This window comes from Spinacia oleracea, chromosome 1 (genome assembly GCF_020520425.1).
Source record: "Spinacia oleracea cultivar Varoflay chromosome 1, BTI_SOV_V1, whole genome shotgun sequence".
Taxonomy (NCBI): domain Eukaryota; kingdom Viridiplantae; phylum Streptophyta; class Magnoliopsida; order Caryophyllales; family Amaranthaceae; genus Spinacia; species Spinacia oleracea.
In genome coordinates, this window is record NC_079487.1 from 42,371,021 (window position 1) to 42,388,617 (window position 17,597).

Here is a 17,597-nt window from a genome sequence, read left to right on the forward strand (position 1 = left end):
GGGAGAGTAGGGGTTGAATTTTTAATTATTTTTTGTATGGAGTAGGGGGTAGGTGGGTTAATATGGGTGGAGTGAGAAATAATATAATATTGTTAGAATAATTCCATTTTTAGAAACAGGTCAAGTATTAAGGGACGGCTCGATAAGGAAAACAGGTCAAGTATTCCGAAACGGAGTATGTTCTAATAAAATAGGAGTAGGAGTTAGATACTTAGATATAGAGTAGAAAAATATATGTTGTGTGAATTTTGTGGGTCGCGAGAGTTAAGAACCGGGACGGGAGTCAAAGATATACTTCCTCCGTCTTTTAATACTCGCAACGTTTGTTAGTTTCACGCATGCCAATGCACAACTTTGATCATTAATATCTTAAATTCTCTTTATGCAAAAATTATAAAAAGTTGATATTTTGAAAATACACATTGATACGAATCTAACAAGATTCCACATGACTATGTTTTATCTTATATAAAAAACACTACGAATAGTCAAAGTAGATTATATGAATAGTGGCAAAAGTCCAAACGTTGCGAGTATTAAAAGACGGAGGAAGTATGAAGTACGAAATATTACAGTGGGTCCATATACTGCACCACAATAAATTGAAACTTTGAAAGTGAAGTTGCCAACAGATAAAATTATTAACGAGAACTTAGATGGGAGAATTGGTAGGAAAACAGGGAACAGGAGCACCCAGTTACTTTAAGAGCCCCTAAAAAAAATTATGAATTAAAGAACCGATTAAGACGACATTAATAAATATCGATGATATAAATTAAAAATTTCTCTAATTTACTATAATTGTAATAATGTAATATCCTACTTTGTGGCTCATTTGAGCCAAAATTCACTTTCTTTAGAAATGTGTAAATATTGTGCTCACATATAAATATACATTGATCTTCGATAGTTTTATTACTCCGTGGTATGAAGCACGTAGTACATACATATAATAAGGTGAAGTTCGCAAAGACAAGACAAATTATACAACTAGATATAACATTCTTCCTGATAATTCCGCATTAAGTCATAAATACGTGAATCAGCGTCCTGTATGCTCAATCTCAAATACTGTATGACCTTAATTTATCCATGTGGATTTAATGAAATTGTTGACAATAATTTAATGCTAGCATGCTTGTTTTTATTGAATGTTTGTTATTTTTCTTTCATGAAAGATTTTGCAATTAACTTTATTTATTTATTTAGCTTCTGAGAATTGAACGTGGGCGATCCGTTTTTATTAAACAATAATACAATTAACTATTTGTGTTTTTTTTTGTGATAAACTATTTTTGTGTTTTAATGAGCGTAAAGTTTAACAATGTTATTGTTAGGGTTTGTTTGATTTAATTAATTTTAACTTATTTTGAATTATGTATGAGGCTGTTTGAAATTCAAGTTAGTAGTTTGTGTTTAAATTTTAATCTCATTTAAGCTTATAATTTTTTTTTTTTGTGTTAGCACTCGGTTCACCCTTAGGGCCAATTCGGGTTCGGGGCGAGTTATGGGTGGTTAGGTTCCAGTCCCCTCCCAATTGTTGTTGCGAGGGATCGAACACGAGTTCTCCTTACCAAGTTCAGCCCCAATCACCACTGGACCACCAAGCAATTGGTAGCTTTTAAATATTTGAATGCAAATTTGTTTAACTAATAACAAAGTACATAGTAACTTGTCTCAGCAAACTCATTAAATACAAAAACTTATGTAAACCAGTCTTATGTATAAGATCAGGTTCTTACCAAACAATTATAATTTTAATCAAATATATAATTACTCTACTAAATTGATTAATAGTTATATTCTACTATTCTTAGTTATACCATTTTATCTCGTCAAAAAAAAAGTTATACCATTTTATCAAATAGTTACATTTTAATTAAATAGTTGTAGTATCTAGTCAAATAAGAAGTAGTTATCTTTTTTAATATTGGCATCAGCGGTAATACGGGTACGATAGTGTCATAAGGGATAGTAAGAGTCTATTCTATTCGGCTTGTTTTGTCTGAATTTGTATTATATGAAGTTAATTGATTTAACTTATCTGAACTTATTTTATTTGAAATGACCCGATTTGTGTGTGAAATTATATGAAAAAAACTTATTTTCACTGAATTTTATGATATAAACTTGACTGAACTTATTTTGTTTGAAATAAATCAAAACAAATCAAACAAGACATAACATAAACCGTAAATTCCTTTAACAAATTATCTTTCTACTCCGAAGACTAAAAAATTATAGCAAATCCGTATTTAACCTTTAAATTTATTTATTTTGGTGTGAGATTATTTTAACGGTTTTTTCATGAAATACCCCCGAGGTTTGCAAAAACGCACCAAATACCCTCGCGTGTTTCGATTCACATAATATACCCCTATTTTTTTCCAAGTTTGCACCAAATACCCCTAAACCGACCTTCCGTTAGTCCTCCGTTAAGTCGTGTTTATAATTCACAGAATACCCCTATTTATAAACCTATTGCACAATATACACCTATTTGGAAACTAAGTTGCACCAAATACTCAAACTGGTTTTAAACTGCAGAATTTGATTTCCACAAATTGTTCACCTAATTATATTGTTGGTGTACATATCGATCAGTGCATTAGTCAAGTTTAAAACTCCACCACCAAATCAGTGCGATTTTTTGGTGTAGTATTTACAGGTCAGGCGCTTAGAATGAATGATTTACTTCATTCGTATTAACCTTTTAAACTTATAGGAGCTACCTGTCGTCAATCCTAATCTTCTAGCTCTTTCCCAAAACTCCACCAAATCAGTTGCAATGCTACCGATCAAATTCCATGTCAAGTTCCCAATTTTACCACTTCAATATTTATGAAACAAATGGGTCCCAAGTACTATACCAGCAAGTCAGCAACATCTAAGTACACTCTACAGTCTACACCAACAAAATAATGGCAACAACCAATTTTTCAAATGACAGATTAGTTAATTCCTCTGAATCTCTGGTTGTTTGTCACCAAATTTTTTATCAGGACTTGGTGCCATGTATCCCAGTTACGCTTATGAAGGAACAGATTGAAGTGTGGAGAGGACCGAACCATGAACCTGTGGGGAATGGAACTTTTCTTTCAGCGCGGGAGTCCGTTGAGAATTCCATAAAAAATTTGGTTTGGGATTCTTGAGGACACGAGCTTGTGTACGGAGTTGCTACAAGTTCAAGGGAGATCTGGGAGCAGTTTAGTATTTTCTTAATGTCACAGAAACTCAAGTGGTGGATCGAGATGGGCTAAAATACCCGACCCAGCCAACACAAGAGCAACCACCCGCGCCAGCAAACCTATCCGTGGATGCGAAAGACCACCCAGATTCCACCACCCCCGTCGCATCCATCAGCAACCACCACCCTACTGTCGCAGCCATCAACAACCCCCTCCCAGCCAACACACCGCCGCGAAACTTCCGCGCCACCGGAGAATCGACAACCTTCCCAATGCGGCCACCGGAAAACGACCACCCTCCGCGAAGCCAAGTCGACCACCATCAGCATCTGATTTAAGTGATCCTCCGGATCACTGCCGGCGACCAGAGATCGGCCTCCGCCGGCGAGGAGAGAGAAATAAAAAAAATATGAGATCGGACGGATCTACCCAGAATTACTGGGTTTCGGGTAGGTTGAAGCTTGAAGCACAGGGGAGAGGAGAGAGAAATAGAAGAATATGAGATTTTTTTTTTTTGAGTTTCTGCCAAAGGGAAGGTAAGTAAATGGGGGTCATAACACAATTAAGGGCAAAATAGTAAAACTCCACTAACGGTAGACTAACGCCGTTAACTGTTAGGTGCATCTCATGAACAGTACGGATAAATAGGGGTATATTATGTGAATCGAAACACGCGAGGGTATTTGGTGCGTTTTTGTAAAGCTCGGGGGTATTTCATGAAAAAACCGTTATTTTAACCTTTAAATGAAGTATCCATAATATCATAGTAATAAAAATAAAATAAATTGAAAATAAAAATTTGAAGAAGTCGTAGTTATTAAAGAAGCGTGAGTTGTATGAATTATTTAAGTGAAAATAAAAAGGGAAAAGAAAAGATGTGATGGTAGGATTTGTGGGGGCAATAAGGAGGAGACAAGCATGGGGTTGTGTAGTCAAATCAAGAAGCCCTTTTATTGGGCCATGACCCACACTTCCTTCCTCTTTTCCACATATTGCTCTCCTCTGTCTATCCCCTCTTTTACGAGTACTCCGCAATTCTTTCTACAGATCAACTACGAGTACATGTACGTTCCGGAGACCGGAGTACTCGACCACAACTAACATTACGCCTTTTTATCTATCTAAATAAATTATTTCATTGAATACTAACAATAGTCAATTAACAAAGTGTGGTAAATAAATAATGTAATATACTTATATGTCTTACCTATACTAGTAAATTCATTACTAATTAACGATTACCGCTATTTATTACAGTATTTTTATTCCGCCCTAAAATCATGTTCTTTTAAGCTTTATTACAGTTCAATTCAGTTCAGTTTAATTAAGTCAAATAAGAATAACAGGCCAAATGTTTAGAATAAGTTTCACTCTATCCAACCCGTTGGGCAGTCATCTTCATGCATGATGTATGCATACATCATATAGGGTCAACTTTGTTCTTCATCAATATTGCATACGCGCGGGTCCTCATACCACCGCCCAATATTAAGCCTACCAGCAACTAGCATAATGTTTTTGTCAAATACTATACGTTGTAGTATATCCATAATGCGATATTGCAATTCATCTAATCAAATACCACCTCTATTCTTTTTTAAATGACACAATTATTTAGGCACGTTTGCCAATGCACGATTTCAAACGTTAATATATTTTATTATGGATAAGAAAAAATTATAAAAAGTTGATATTTAAAAAATATTTATTGAGACGAATCTAATAAGATCCCACACGACTATGTTTTTTCTTATGTATAAATCACAAAAGTAAGTCAAAAGAACATGTGTGAATAGTGTCGAAAGTACAATTGTGTCATGTAAATAAAAATGGAGGAAGTACTACGGAATATCAGTCAAGATTTGTATATGAAAAACAATCCGTTTTTATAAGTATCGTCCCCATTATTGTTATCACGTGTTGGACTAATGTTTTTTGATATTTTTCTTTGTCTAAATTGAGGGATTGATGGATAATTAAGTAAGAGAAATGTATTTGAAGCAGATGGAATGTTATTATAATAATGAAGAAGACAATTAAGACAAAAGAGGGTGATTGGTGAAAACAATGCCTGCCAAAATTGAATGGTATGTTATCCTTTCATAAGGCTGGAAATAGCTTAATTAAAAATTAAAATACTCGTATCTTGCTGGTCAATCATACATAAATGTTCTTCACTTTACCCCCTGGAGTACGTATTTGAGTTTTTCCAAAGTTACTCCCTCCGTTCCTTAATACTCGACCTGTTTTGACCGGACACGTTTGTCAATGCACAACTTTGACCACCAATTTCTTTAATTACATATTATAAAAATTTAATTAAATTTTAATATTTTGAAAATATATATTAAGATGAAGCCAACAATATATTATATACTAGCATTTGTTTTCATATATTAGAAATAAAATAGGGTTAAAAGTGAATTATGTGAATAGTGCAAAAAGTCAAAATAGATCGAGTATTAAGGAACAGAGCGAGTAATAGCTACGGCGACTAGGAATTTACGCCCGATGAGCAAAGAAAACGAGTAAGGTTAGAACCAATTGGTGTAGGAGAAGTAGACGAGTAGCCCAACTGAAAGGTTCTTTGTCAAACCGGGTTACCGTGTTGTGCATAGACATCCAAAATTACTTCGTTTACAGACCACGCCAACTTGGGCCTTTTGTTGCATTGTGACCCACATATTGTATGATGGGCTTGTATAGCAACATACGAAAGTATGATTATTTGCAAAATAAACTTTTAAGGTTATAACCCCCCATAAACCCACAAATTGACAAACTTTTTGTAAATGTATTTGTCAATTTTTAAATGGAAACGTCAAGTGTGTGTGTTTTATGTTAAGGATATCATATGGTGGGCATCATAATGTTCTATAAAAACAATCGCTAGGGGTATTTCGTCAACAAGTATTGATCTTCTCAATTATATAGCCGTACAAGAGGCAGTAACAATTAATTAAATGTTATACATCGAACTCAGAACTACTGGCTCAAAAAAAACAAAAAAAAGAAATTAAAACTAGATACACAAATGTACCATGAGAACAACACAAGAATAGAAAGAAAGCTAACACAATTACAAAATGCTCTTCACTGCCCCCATCTTTTTTGTCCTCCACCCGCCATTGCCTTGCCCCAATCTCTCACCTGTTCGCATGAATGATAACTTCCGAATATTTCTAAAGGACCGGAAATATCCAGGGGAGTTTGGGGATTCATGTGTATATGAATCAATGAGCTATTCGTTTTCGTTTGGCACACACATCTTTCAGACAATTGCCCAGAACTTTTTCCTACAAATTAGCACAGATTCGTTTTCATTATGTTTGTTTCGTAGCTGGTATGAGTTCACATCCCAAAGGAATTTTGGTGCAAGATCCTTAATTCTCGACATGATCCGTTCTTCATCCCTGATAATTATAAAACCCTGCACATATAACATTCTGATCACATTCCAATCCACAACTTCAGTTTCTGACAGGAAATAACTAATGTTTGACTACTTGTATTTCCCCATACTTGTATTTATAAAAAATAGTTTTCTAAGGTTCAAAATATGTTCTTTATTTGAAAAAGGAATGCGACATTATCTACATTATGTCCTAATCTTCTCTTCTTCTCCCCTTCCTCTAATTTTTTCTAGTAACAAAACAACGGAATGCAAGTTGGATGATCTTGTTGAAATATAATCTTCAGAGTCAAAAAATATTCAGCTCATAGGCTGGATGTTATTATACATGGTGTTATCCTGCAGGGTGCTTAAACATTAATCCATATTATTTAGTGCCCCATCGTAGGTGAGCTTTCACTTGGTAATTGGTATCGGTACTTTCTTTTTAAGTGACATATCCAAAGAATGAAGAAGATTTGAATAGTCTCATAAGACAGTCTTTAATCACCAAAAATGTTATGTGCTATGTATACTTCTAAGTTAATTGATATTATGTTCCAATTATCAAGAAAAAGAAATGATCACAGCATCACAAATTTCAATTCGCAATAATCACAACGGAGAAGGGTATATCTGAAGATTAATTGTAAGAAATGAGACAGGAAACATATTGAATTGAATGCTACCTCGGGTCTCAGCATACGATCCATCTCGAGCATGACATCCTCCAGGAGACAATTGTTATTGTGTCCTTTGTTATGAGAGAAAAGATAACTCGCGTGCAAAAGATCATACGATCGAGGATAAGTTGAAAAAGGCTCACACCTAAACAGAAAGCATTCATGAATTTTGGTGGTTAACAAAGTACAAACTCAGCATTACGTTATCAAAAATAGCAGCTGAAGTATAATAGTCAGCTTCTTACCAATCATGGAAAGCACCTAGCAAACCTCTGCCATAAATAGCAGTCAATGTGTCATCCATGGTTGAAGGAACCACATTCATGACCCAAACAGGATATGAATTTAATGCTGCAGCAAAACCACCCCAAAGAGCATTCATGTCCATGACATTTCGAATCTCTGTCTTGTTAACATTCATCAACATCCAATACTGCTCAACTTGACGCTGCCAAAATAGTGTGTCTGTAGCAAATTGCTCTCGACTTATACCTATTGCAGTCACGCGAAGGGATCAATTTAACCATACAAATACATACAAGTATATAATATGACTCGTCCTAACTACCACGAAAGAACATAGTTTCAGATTAAACTATGATTTTCCACATCACAAGTCAGACATACAAGTGAATTACTTTCAGAACACCATTCTAAGTCAGAAATAACAGCTTCTCTTCTCAATGTTTTTGCTTAAAAGCCGTATCACATACAAGTGAATCATCTTTTTTTCTTCTTTTTGACAGAGCATCTTAAATTTCAAACTTAAGCTTACAAAGTTGCAACTCTCCATTCTCCACAAGGACAAAACAAAATGCTCATTCAATCTCTTTTGTTTCAGCCTATCTCCCTGATACAGTGACTACATCATATATGACTTTATACATGGTTTCCTTACATAGTCCAGTCTGCCTTACAACTTCACAATGCCAGTATTCGAGCACAAATATCTCAGCCATTAGTAATGAGGCATACAAAGTATTAACTAAGAAAAGAAAGACATCATTAGCTATTTAATTAGTCTAGAATTAGACGAGCAACATACCTAATCTGCTCAGACTCTCAGAATACACTGAAAGACGCTCTGGCCGTGGAGGAAGTTTATTAGGATTTGATATTTCACCACTTTTTGTTACACAATTATGCAGTGGTTTATTCCATGATGGCTTTGAATCATCGGCCACGTCACATATTTGTATCAGGTTCTGCTCCACATTCTCCTGGACACATGTTTGATCCCCTGGTTTAATCCAGATTGCTGTTTGGACCTTTTTGGCTATGAGTTTCCAGCACATGGCTGTTGTTATATTCATCAACTTATCCCATATAACAGGATAGTCTTTATCCTTTCTGTATGCTGGCGGGGCAGAGTATACAAAGTAACCATCCGGTCTTAAGAGGCGGTCCACTTCTCTCAACAGGATGCCATCTGTAAAAATTAAATTAAAAATTATTTCTTTGTACATGGCAAACACTGATGAGAAATATAAATTGGTGCAACAGGATTTCTGTAATATAACATTTTACAGGTGTATAAACTATAAATCAAGTATTCTAGGCATTGTTACCTGCTTCGCTAGTATTAGGATTGGATACGGGTTCGCAATTCGCAATTCGCAATTCGCTAACTAATTTGCTAATTAGAGAAAAAATGTACAGTTTTCATGTTTTAATTCGCCTTTACGGTTCACGGTTCGTTGGGGTGATTAGGGAATTAGGTAATAATAATCTCGCAGAGTCAAAAGTAAATCATATAGCGAGCTTAGTTTAAAAAGGCGCAAGGCACACTAAGGCGCACAAGGGTCATGGAGCCTAGGCGCAAGGCTCAGGCGCGCGCCTTTTGGATAGGAGGCGCACAAGGGTCATGAAGCCTAGGCGCAAGGCTCAGGCGCGCGCCTTTTGGATAGGAGGCGCACATAATTTCCTAATAAACCTTAAAATTCGGTATAGAACAAAATTAACACAATTTATACTCAAAACAACATAATACTATTCGAGTGCCATATTTTCTTGTCGGTTCATAAGCATTGCATGATCCCGTCGTTGGAGTGCCAAAATTAGAACCTTCCACGGTAATTGCAAGCTGGGAATATGAAAATTAACTCATATTATGCTACTGCCACTACCCAAAAAGCTTAGGTTGTAGAGATACGAACGTTGATAGGTCACATGGGGTGTGTTTATGTCATTAGAAAAGGAAAAAAAAGAGTAAATAAAAGATCCACGTCAGACTTCTACGCCCTGAAGGCACACAAGGCGCTACGCAGCGCACAAAGGTGCGCGCCTGGTTGACATTGGTTGACATCAGTGAGCCTAGAGAGCTGAAGGCGCCGAAGGCTGGAGCCTAGGTGAGCCTTGCACCTAGGCGCGCCTTGGGCGCGCTTTTTTAAACTAAGATAGCGAGCTGGATATAACAAAGATTAAAAGATTAAAATTTTCTGGGACAAGGTGATTACTCTAGCACGTTAAAAGTAAATCATATAGCGCTTAATCCTAGCATAGAATGATTATTTTTATTCACATAAAACAAGGAAGGAGAGATTGTTGATAAATGACGGATTTAAATGATTCTAGTTGAAGGTGTGAGAAGATAATCATCCTTGATAATCCTAGCATACTTTACCAAGAAACCCTCTATGAGGGATTTTGTGAAAAACAGTCAAGAGTGCAAATCTCACCAACAGTACCAACACCTTTTACAAGAAAAACAAATAGAAAATGTCATTTTATTTAACTGAACAAAGACAGTTAACAAATATCTTCCACTTCTTTCACCAAAAGTTCATCCAGAAGAAACCACAAACAATGTCAATTGGACACAATCCAACCACACATATTAATTATGAGGTTCCATACTTAACGGATGGCTTCCACTTCTTTCACCAAAAGTCCATCCACAAGAAACCACAAACATCGACAATTATATACAATTCAACTATGCGTATTTATTATGTGGTTCCATACTTAAAGAATGACTTCCACTTCTTTCACCAAAAATTCATCCACAAGAAACCAGAAACATTGATAATTGGATAAAATCCAACCACATGTATGTATATATGCATCAGAAATGTCCCAAGACAAAAGTGAGAACAAAGAAAGGACATACTAAGTACTAACCATTTTCATGCCAATCAACACGGCATCTTGAACAATGTACCATATCGAATGAACTTGTAGGATAAGGAAGTTGTTTTGTGGATATGGCAGCTATCATTGCGCCGATTCCTCGTTCTAAAGCAAATTGAATCTGATTTTCATGCCCATCTTTGGGTGCAAAAGACATTGTTTGTATATCAAATGGAAGCAGATATGCTCCGAAGCTGGCAACACCACAGCCAACATCTAGAACCTGAAACACCCCTGCATTACGGAGATCACCTGTCTCATTAGTGGTCATATTTCCTAACCTGCATACAGAATTAAGTCAGCAGATCAATTATCTGCGAGAGAGCACCAAAGACCTTAAACCATTACATAGTCATGGTGTAGAGGTTTTGGCAGATCTAGTCCCTAGAGTCATGATGATACAAAAGTTACAAACGTTTACCTTTGAATATATTCAAGGGCTCCATGCTTGAAATGAGTACCACCACCAGGAAACCACCACAACCTGTCTTTCTCATGAACCCAATTTTGTCCCCCTTTCACTTCTGCAAGGTGAGTATGATTCACATTACTACGCCAAACATAGTCCCTGCTGATTGGCCATTTTATGGGTATTTTATAATCCTTGGGGGGAGGTACCAAACAGAATAAACGCTTCTCGAGAGGAGGGCAGTGCCTCTCCAGTTCTTCTTTCCTCGAAAGATCTAGACTTGGTAGCAAATCTTTCACATAAGAAGGATCATGACAAGGTATATGTTCATTCAAGTTGATTGGGCATACGTTCATCCCTGATTGAGGGATCGCCAATGGTGTCCTTCGATTAGTTTGAGAAACTCTGTTTGTAAAGCTTAAGGAACCTGCAAGTTATGTGGCAGTGTCAATTGCACAAAATCCAGATCAACGTAGCGCAAACAAAAAGTTGACATTGCAATGAGTTCATCATCATTTGGACAATTTGGCAATCTCTTCTATAAATGTGAGTGGTCAATAGTGTAGTGCACTCCTATGGTTTAACTATCACAGCATCTGTTCAAAAATACATCATTTGTACTTTTTTGGGAGGGGGTAAGGGGTTAGGAAATAACCACCAAGCTTAAGTGCAGAACAATGAGCACATTCTCCAGGATTCGAAAATGCTTCTGTTCAGGTATCAAACAGACTCAGCTGTCGAGGATGATAAGCAGCGCACCATATCAGTTTTCTTTTTTTACCGCTTCATTACAAAAAATGGGGCAAATCAATATGTGCTTGTCTAACATCTTAAACAAGTGAAAATCAAAGATATCCATATATTTCTAGAATATTACTTTTCTATGGACCTTAGTTTTAAAAGTCGCGAGGCGCACCAAGGCGGCAAAATTCCCTGGAGCCAAGGCGCAAGGCGAAGGCAGGCCCTTTCATACGAAAGGCGCACAATTTTTAACTTTTGTGGTACTTATTTTCTGAGGGAAAAAAAAAATCAAAATAGTATTACTTGTTGTCACAAAGGGGTAAAATAGTATTTAGTAGTAAAATTAAAAGCCTTTTTGGGGGGGAAAAATAAACAAAAAGGTTCATTTAGATTCTCAAAAGAAGTGTGTCACACCTTACATAAAACAGTTACTTTAAAATAGAAAAGGAGGATTTTACATGACCTATCACTGAAAGAGACAAGGAAAAAATGAATTATTTTTGGGGTTTTTCTCTATCCTCTTTTCAATAACAAAGTTCTATGATAAATTCATAATAGAAATGATTGTCTTGTCCTATTCAGGGGTGGACAATAACAAGTCAATTGCTTATAATTCAGGAGATTAACTATACCCTTTACCAATAGAAAAATTAACTGATTTATCCTTTTTTGAGGAATGTGTTGAAACACTCTCATTCATGATACCAGTGCAGTACTCTCAAGTCTCACAACGCATTCTCCAACCAAATATCCTTAATAGTTAATACATGCAGGCAACCCCCCTATCCACTTGGAAAAGTTACCGCAGACTCTACTTACATTGGAGTAAAAAACAGCAAAAAATAAACATTCACCTCAGACTCTATTTACATTGGAGCAAAAAACAGCAAAGCAATTGAGCAGACAAGACTGCATTCTAGCCGACGCTCGGATTTATCGAAAGCTTGTTATCCCAATTAAAAAAGAGTGCAAAAAGGTAGTCTGTAGTGTAGCTAGACGTTTCTACCAGGATCTAAAACCCATCGAAAAACTCAGTGTATCTCTGTTACAAATACACAATTATCCACCTTGCTGAACCAAACTCTACACTTCAGTTAATACTTCGCTTCACAAAGACTTTACAGTAATAATTTGATGAAACAACCAATTGTTCCTAGACCCATTTAAGACCGCACTGGCCTAGCCCGCCATACCCAATAACCAGGTCTACAAGTTCACTACCAAGTAACAAAATCACACAGAAGCTCAAAAGTTCATTGCGTGAGCCAATTAACTGCCGATCAACAATATCTTTCATAGAAGTTGCATAATTTTGTATAAATCCTTACTCAATTAACTTCTACATAAATGTATTCTACTTAAGCTCACAACACTCACACCCACCAAAATCCCACCTTAAATAAAGCTTCAATCCCCTTCTAGAACAATAGCTATCCAGACTTATTGGCTATGACAATAAACCAATAATAAAAAGGTGCAGTGAAGAAAAAAGCAGATGCAAACTCTAGTATGTAGATTGCTATGGTAGCAATATTTATTGTCTCTAGCCTTTAATTCAAAGTAGACCCGAACATGCACAAGACCTACTCTACCATTTTCTCAGAGGGGAGGAAGGGAAATTTTTAACAGGATATCCAGCTAAACTTACGTAAATCATTTCTGTTCTATGCACAATTGATACCAAGGGGGTCACAATGTTGTTGTTCTTGTTCCCTCAAAAAAAAATTGTTGTTCTTGTTGCAAAAATAGTGACCCACTTGACTGTGCTAGTAGCCGAACATTACTAGTACCACACCTTAAGCAACATGCCAACATTACAACAAAAAATCCACAGCATCTGAAGGTGCAAAGCCTCTTCTGTACCCCCCTTTTTAATCCTTTCCCGATCTATCCTGGAGCTGCATAGTCGCATGGCCACATGGGGTGTTAAAATGGATTTTATCGACAGATTCCACAAACATGGTAATTTCCTACCCTCACCTAGCCCTTATAAAGTATTTTATGTTGCACAAGTCTTCATGGGTTATTACACAAATAAATTTAATGGTTTCCATAAATGCATAATCTCGTACAATAACATAATTCTACCATAACTGAAATGGTCACCACATCCTATTCAGAAACTGGTTATAATTCAGGAGATTGACTATACCCTTTACCATCCAAAAGCTGATTTATCCTTATTTGTGGAATGTGTTGAAAAATTGTCATTCCTGATACCAGTACAACACTTCAAATCTCACGAAAAAACCTCCAACCATATATCCTTAATACATACAGGAAATCCCCCTAGCCACTTGGAGAAGATACTACAGACCAAAAAAGTCACAGCATCTGACAGTAGCCTTACACTAAAAAGAAATTGAAACATTCACCTCAAACTCTACTTACATTGGAGCAAAAAACAGTGAAGCAACTGAGCAGACAGAACTTCATTCTAGTCAAGGCTCGGACTTATCTTTAAGCTTGTTATTCCAATTAAAAAAAGAGCGGGAAAGGTAGTCTGTACTGTAGCTCGTTTCTACGAGGATCTAAAACCCACCAAAATATTCAATATGTCTCTGTAAAAATACACAATAACCCTCCATTTATTCACCTAGCTATACCCAAACTCTACATTTCAGACAATACTTCACCTTCCAAAAACTTTGTACTTCGTAGTACTTTGATGAAACAAATACTGTTCATAGACCCATTTATAACCGCATCAGCCTAGCCCGCCACGCCCAATAACCAGGTCTACAAGCTTACCACCAAGAAACATAATCATACAGAAGGCCACAACTTCATTGCTCAAGCGAATTAACTGCCAATCAACAATACCTTACATCGAGTGATTTTTTGTATAAATCCTTACTCAAGTAACTTTTTTATAAATGTACTATTCTACTTCAGCTTAAAACACAACACCCACCAAAATCCCACCAGCAAAAAGAATCAGTCACATGCAATTAAACAAATGCAAAGCAATTAAACTTAATTGCAAAAGGAAGATTGATCTTTAACACTAGAAGTCATAAAGATTGAATCTTAAAACTGGAAATGAACAAAGTTTGAATCTTTATAACTAGAAACGAATAAAGATAGATTTTTTAAGCAATATTAAGAAGAGAAAATTTACCAAGGGAGGACGTAGAGGAGGACGCAGAGGAGGAAGTAGGGATGCCCAAAAGAGGGGTATTATTGGCAAAAAGGGTGCCTGCATAAAAACAGGCAGCAACCAAAATTAAACCCACCATTAACGTTTGACCCCCTTTTGAATCTGCAAACAATCCATTAATTCCCATCTATTTCTCTTTCTGTGTATGAATTTCTGGGCAAAGTCGGTGAGATCTGCAGTTTGAGTGTGGAGAGAGACAGCCAGAGAGACAAGGGGAACCGAGTTAGGACTTAGGAGTGATGTTTTATTTTGGCGAAATATACGAAAGACACATTAAAAATACCACGCTATTCGACGCCCACTTTTATGTACGTGGTCCGTTTTATTTATGGTGAAAACCCGATATTATCTTTATAAACTAGATTATGTCCCGTGCATGCACGGATATTTTAAAATTATTATTTGACCATATTTTTTATAAAATATTTCTTCTCTTAAACATAATGCATAATTAATAAATCTTGAACATATTACTATTTAATCATCTGATGTGAAACTTTAGGTATTACATATTTTATATGCATAACTAGTTTTTAGGCCCGAGCGATGCCCCGAGTTACTGCATTAGTAACATTTATATTATTATATAGGATTTGAAAATGTTATAGATCAATTCCTTTTTATTACATTTATTAGTATTCTTTATACAATGATAACATGTAACGTGTTATGGCTCACTGGTAAACACTTCATTGTTTAAACATGAGGTCACGGGTTCAAGTCTTATACATGCACTAAATTTTTAAATATATGAGGTTTATGTGAAATGAAATACTCACAAACAGAGTGCCACGTGGCACATAAACTTCTTTAGAAACGCCTTTTAATATATAGTATAGATATGCTAATTTGATCAAAATATTGACTAAATGTATTTTCAATTATTGATATACCTATTTGACAGAAATATGTCAATATAATGTTAAGCAAGTTATTATGTGGTATTTATTATTGTCTTATTTAGTAAGCCAATATTTTGTTTCCATACATAAATCATTTATAAAAACTGTTAAAAACTAAATAAATAAATAAATAAATAAATAAGATATATTTTAGGAAATAAGTTTTTGGCGAGAAAAAATTGCACCAGGAAGTGACATGTGTCATTCCTGATGTCTCTTTTAGTATATAGTAATAGATTCACCCCACCCCCCCAACCCCAACCCCAAACCCACCCCAACTCATACATCACATTCTCTCTCTACATAATATCTCCACCCCTTCCCACCGGGGCCACCCATTGCGGGCACCCACCACCGTCATCCACCACCACTGTCATCCACGACCCACCACCACCACCATCATCCACGATCCACCCACCACCACCGTCATCCACGACCCACCCACCATGAACGAGTTTGAAAAGGGTCCCAAGAAGAAGTCAAAGGCCAGCTCGTCAGGTCAAGTAGAGGGGATGCCGCCTCCACCGTCGTCTACGTCCGAGTTACAGGTATGAATTTTTTTTGATTTTTTTTTTAGGGAATAGGGCCAGAAATCCTATTCTTACCTAGGTAGGGTATAGAAATTTCAACCCTACTCCATGTAATACACGGAATAGGAATCTCCACCTTATTCCGTGTTTTACATGGAATAGGGCTAAGAATCATGTTCCATTCCTAGGTAGGAATGAGAATATTGGCCCTATTCCAGCCTAGGAATGGAATGGGGATCATGGCCTTATTCCATGTTTCTTGTTTTTTTTTTGTTTCGCTGGCATCAAACATTGATAATGATAGGGATTGCCAACACGCTAACTCTTGTTTTAATTAATGCAATATTATGATTTAATAATTAGTAATAATAAATAAGAATAATAAATGATTAATAACGAAAATTTAGTAACTAATAATCAGTAAGGATTTTTGAGCAATAGGGTCATCATAATAGTAATAGGGTCATCATTCCTATTTGAGCAGCAGTAAGGATTTTATTTTTTTTATTTTTTTGCAATGGAATGGGGTTAATATTACTACTCCAACCCCTAGGTGGAAATAGGAATACTAGCCCTATTCCAACCTAGGGATGGAATAGGGATCTCAATCCTATTCCACGTTTCTTGTTTTTTTGTTTCGCTGACATCAAATTAATAACGCAAAATTATAAATTAATAATTAGTAATAATTAATAAAAAAAATCAGTAATTAATAGCGAATAATAATGAAATCATATACAACGAAAAAATAATAATTAGTATTTAGTACGGAGTAATAATAAATAAGAATAATAAATGATTAGTAACGAAAATTTAGTGGAGTAACTAATAATTAGTGATAATAAATAATGAAAATAAATAATAAAAAAAAAAGTAAGTAATTAATAATAATAATAGGGTCATCATTATTATTCCTAGCTAGTGTAGTAGTGGGTCAGTTCCTATATGAGTAGCAGTAAGAATTTTTTTTTTTACTTTTTTGCAATGGAATGGGGTTAATATTCCTACTCCAACCCCTAGGTGGCAATAGGAATACTAGCCCTATTCCAACCTAGGGATGGAATAGGGATCTCAATCCTATTCCATGTATTTGTTGCATGCCCATGTCGTTTGTTGTCCGTGAATTTGGATGGGTGTTATCCATTACCTACTTTTATTTATTTTATTATACTTTTCTTTAATCGCTTTCCTTCTTTAAAGTTGGCGTGTGGTTGTGTTCAAAAAATTTGTCCATTTGTTGTTTGTACATATTGCATGAATGAACTATATTTATGACAATTGCTTATTCAACACTTGTTTATCCTATCAGATTTTTATTTCCCATTTTCTTTTATTATTTGTTTGCCCAACTATATTTATGACAATGGCCTAATATATAGGCATTTAGTAATCATAAACACCCACTAATTTATTTTATTTAAGACTGAAAAATGGATCAAATATATACAGAGTTTAGAAATGAAT

At 35.7% G+C, this 17,597-nt stretch overlaps 1 protein-coding gene across 1 annotated transcript; it reads right to left on the reverse strand.

The window, feature by feature from the left end:
* Window positions 1-6,084: 6,084 nt before the first annotated feature.
* On the reverse strand, window positions 6,085-14,950 carry LOC110803374 (probable methyltransferase PMT7). The gene is made up of 7 exons (XM_022008881.2): window positions 14,663-14,950; window positions 10,813-11,227; window positions 10,383-10,672; window positions 8,308-8,691; window positions 7,508-7,754; window positions 7,269-7,407; window positions 6,085-6,618 (listed from the first exon to the last, which is right to left on the reverse strand). Exons 1-7 carry the CDS (start codon window positions 14,826-14,828, stop codon window positions 6,460-6,462), a joined length of 1,800 nt encoding a protein of 599 aa, XP_021864573.1. The 5' UTR covers window positions 14,829-14,950; the 3' UTR covers window positions 6,085-6,459.
* Window positions 14,951-17,597: the final 2,647 nt, after the last annotated feature.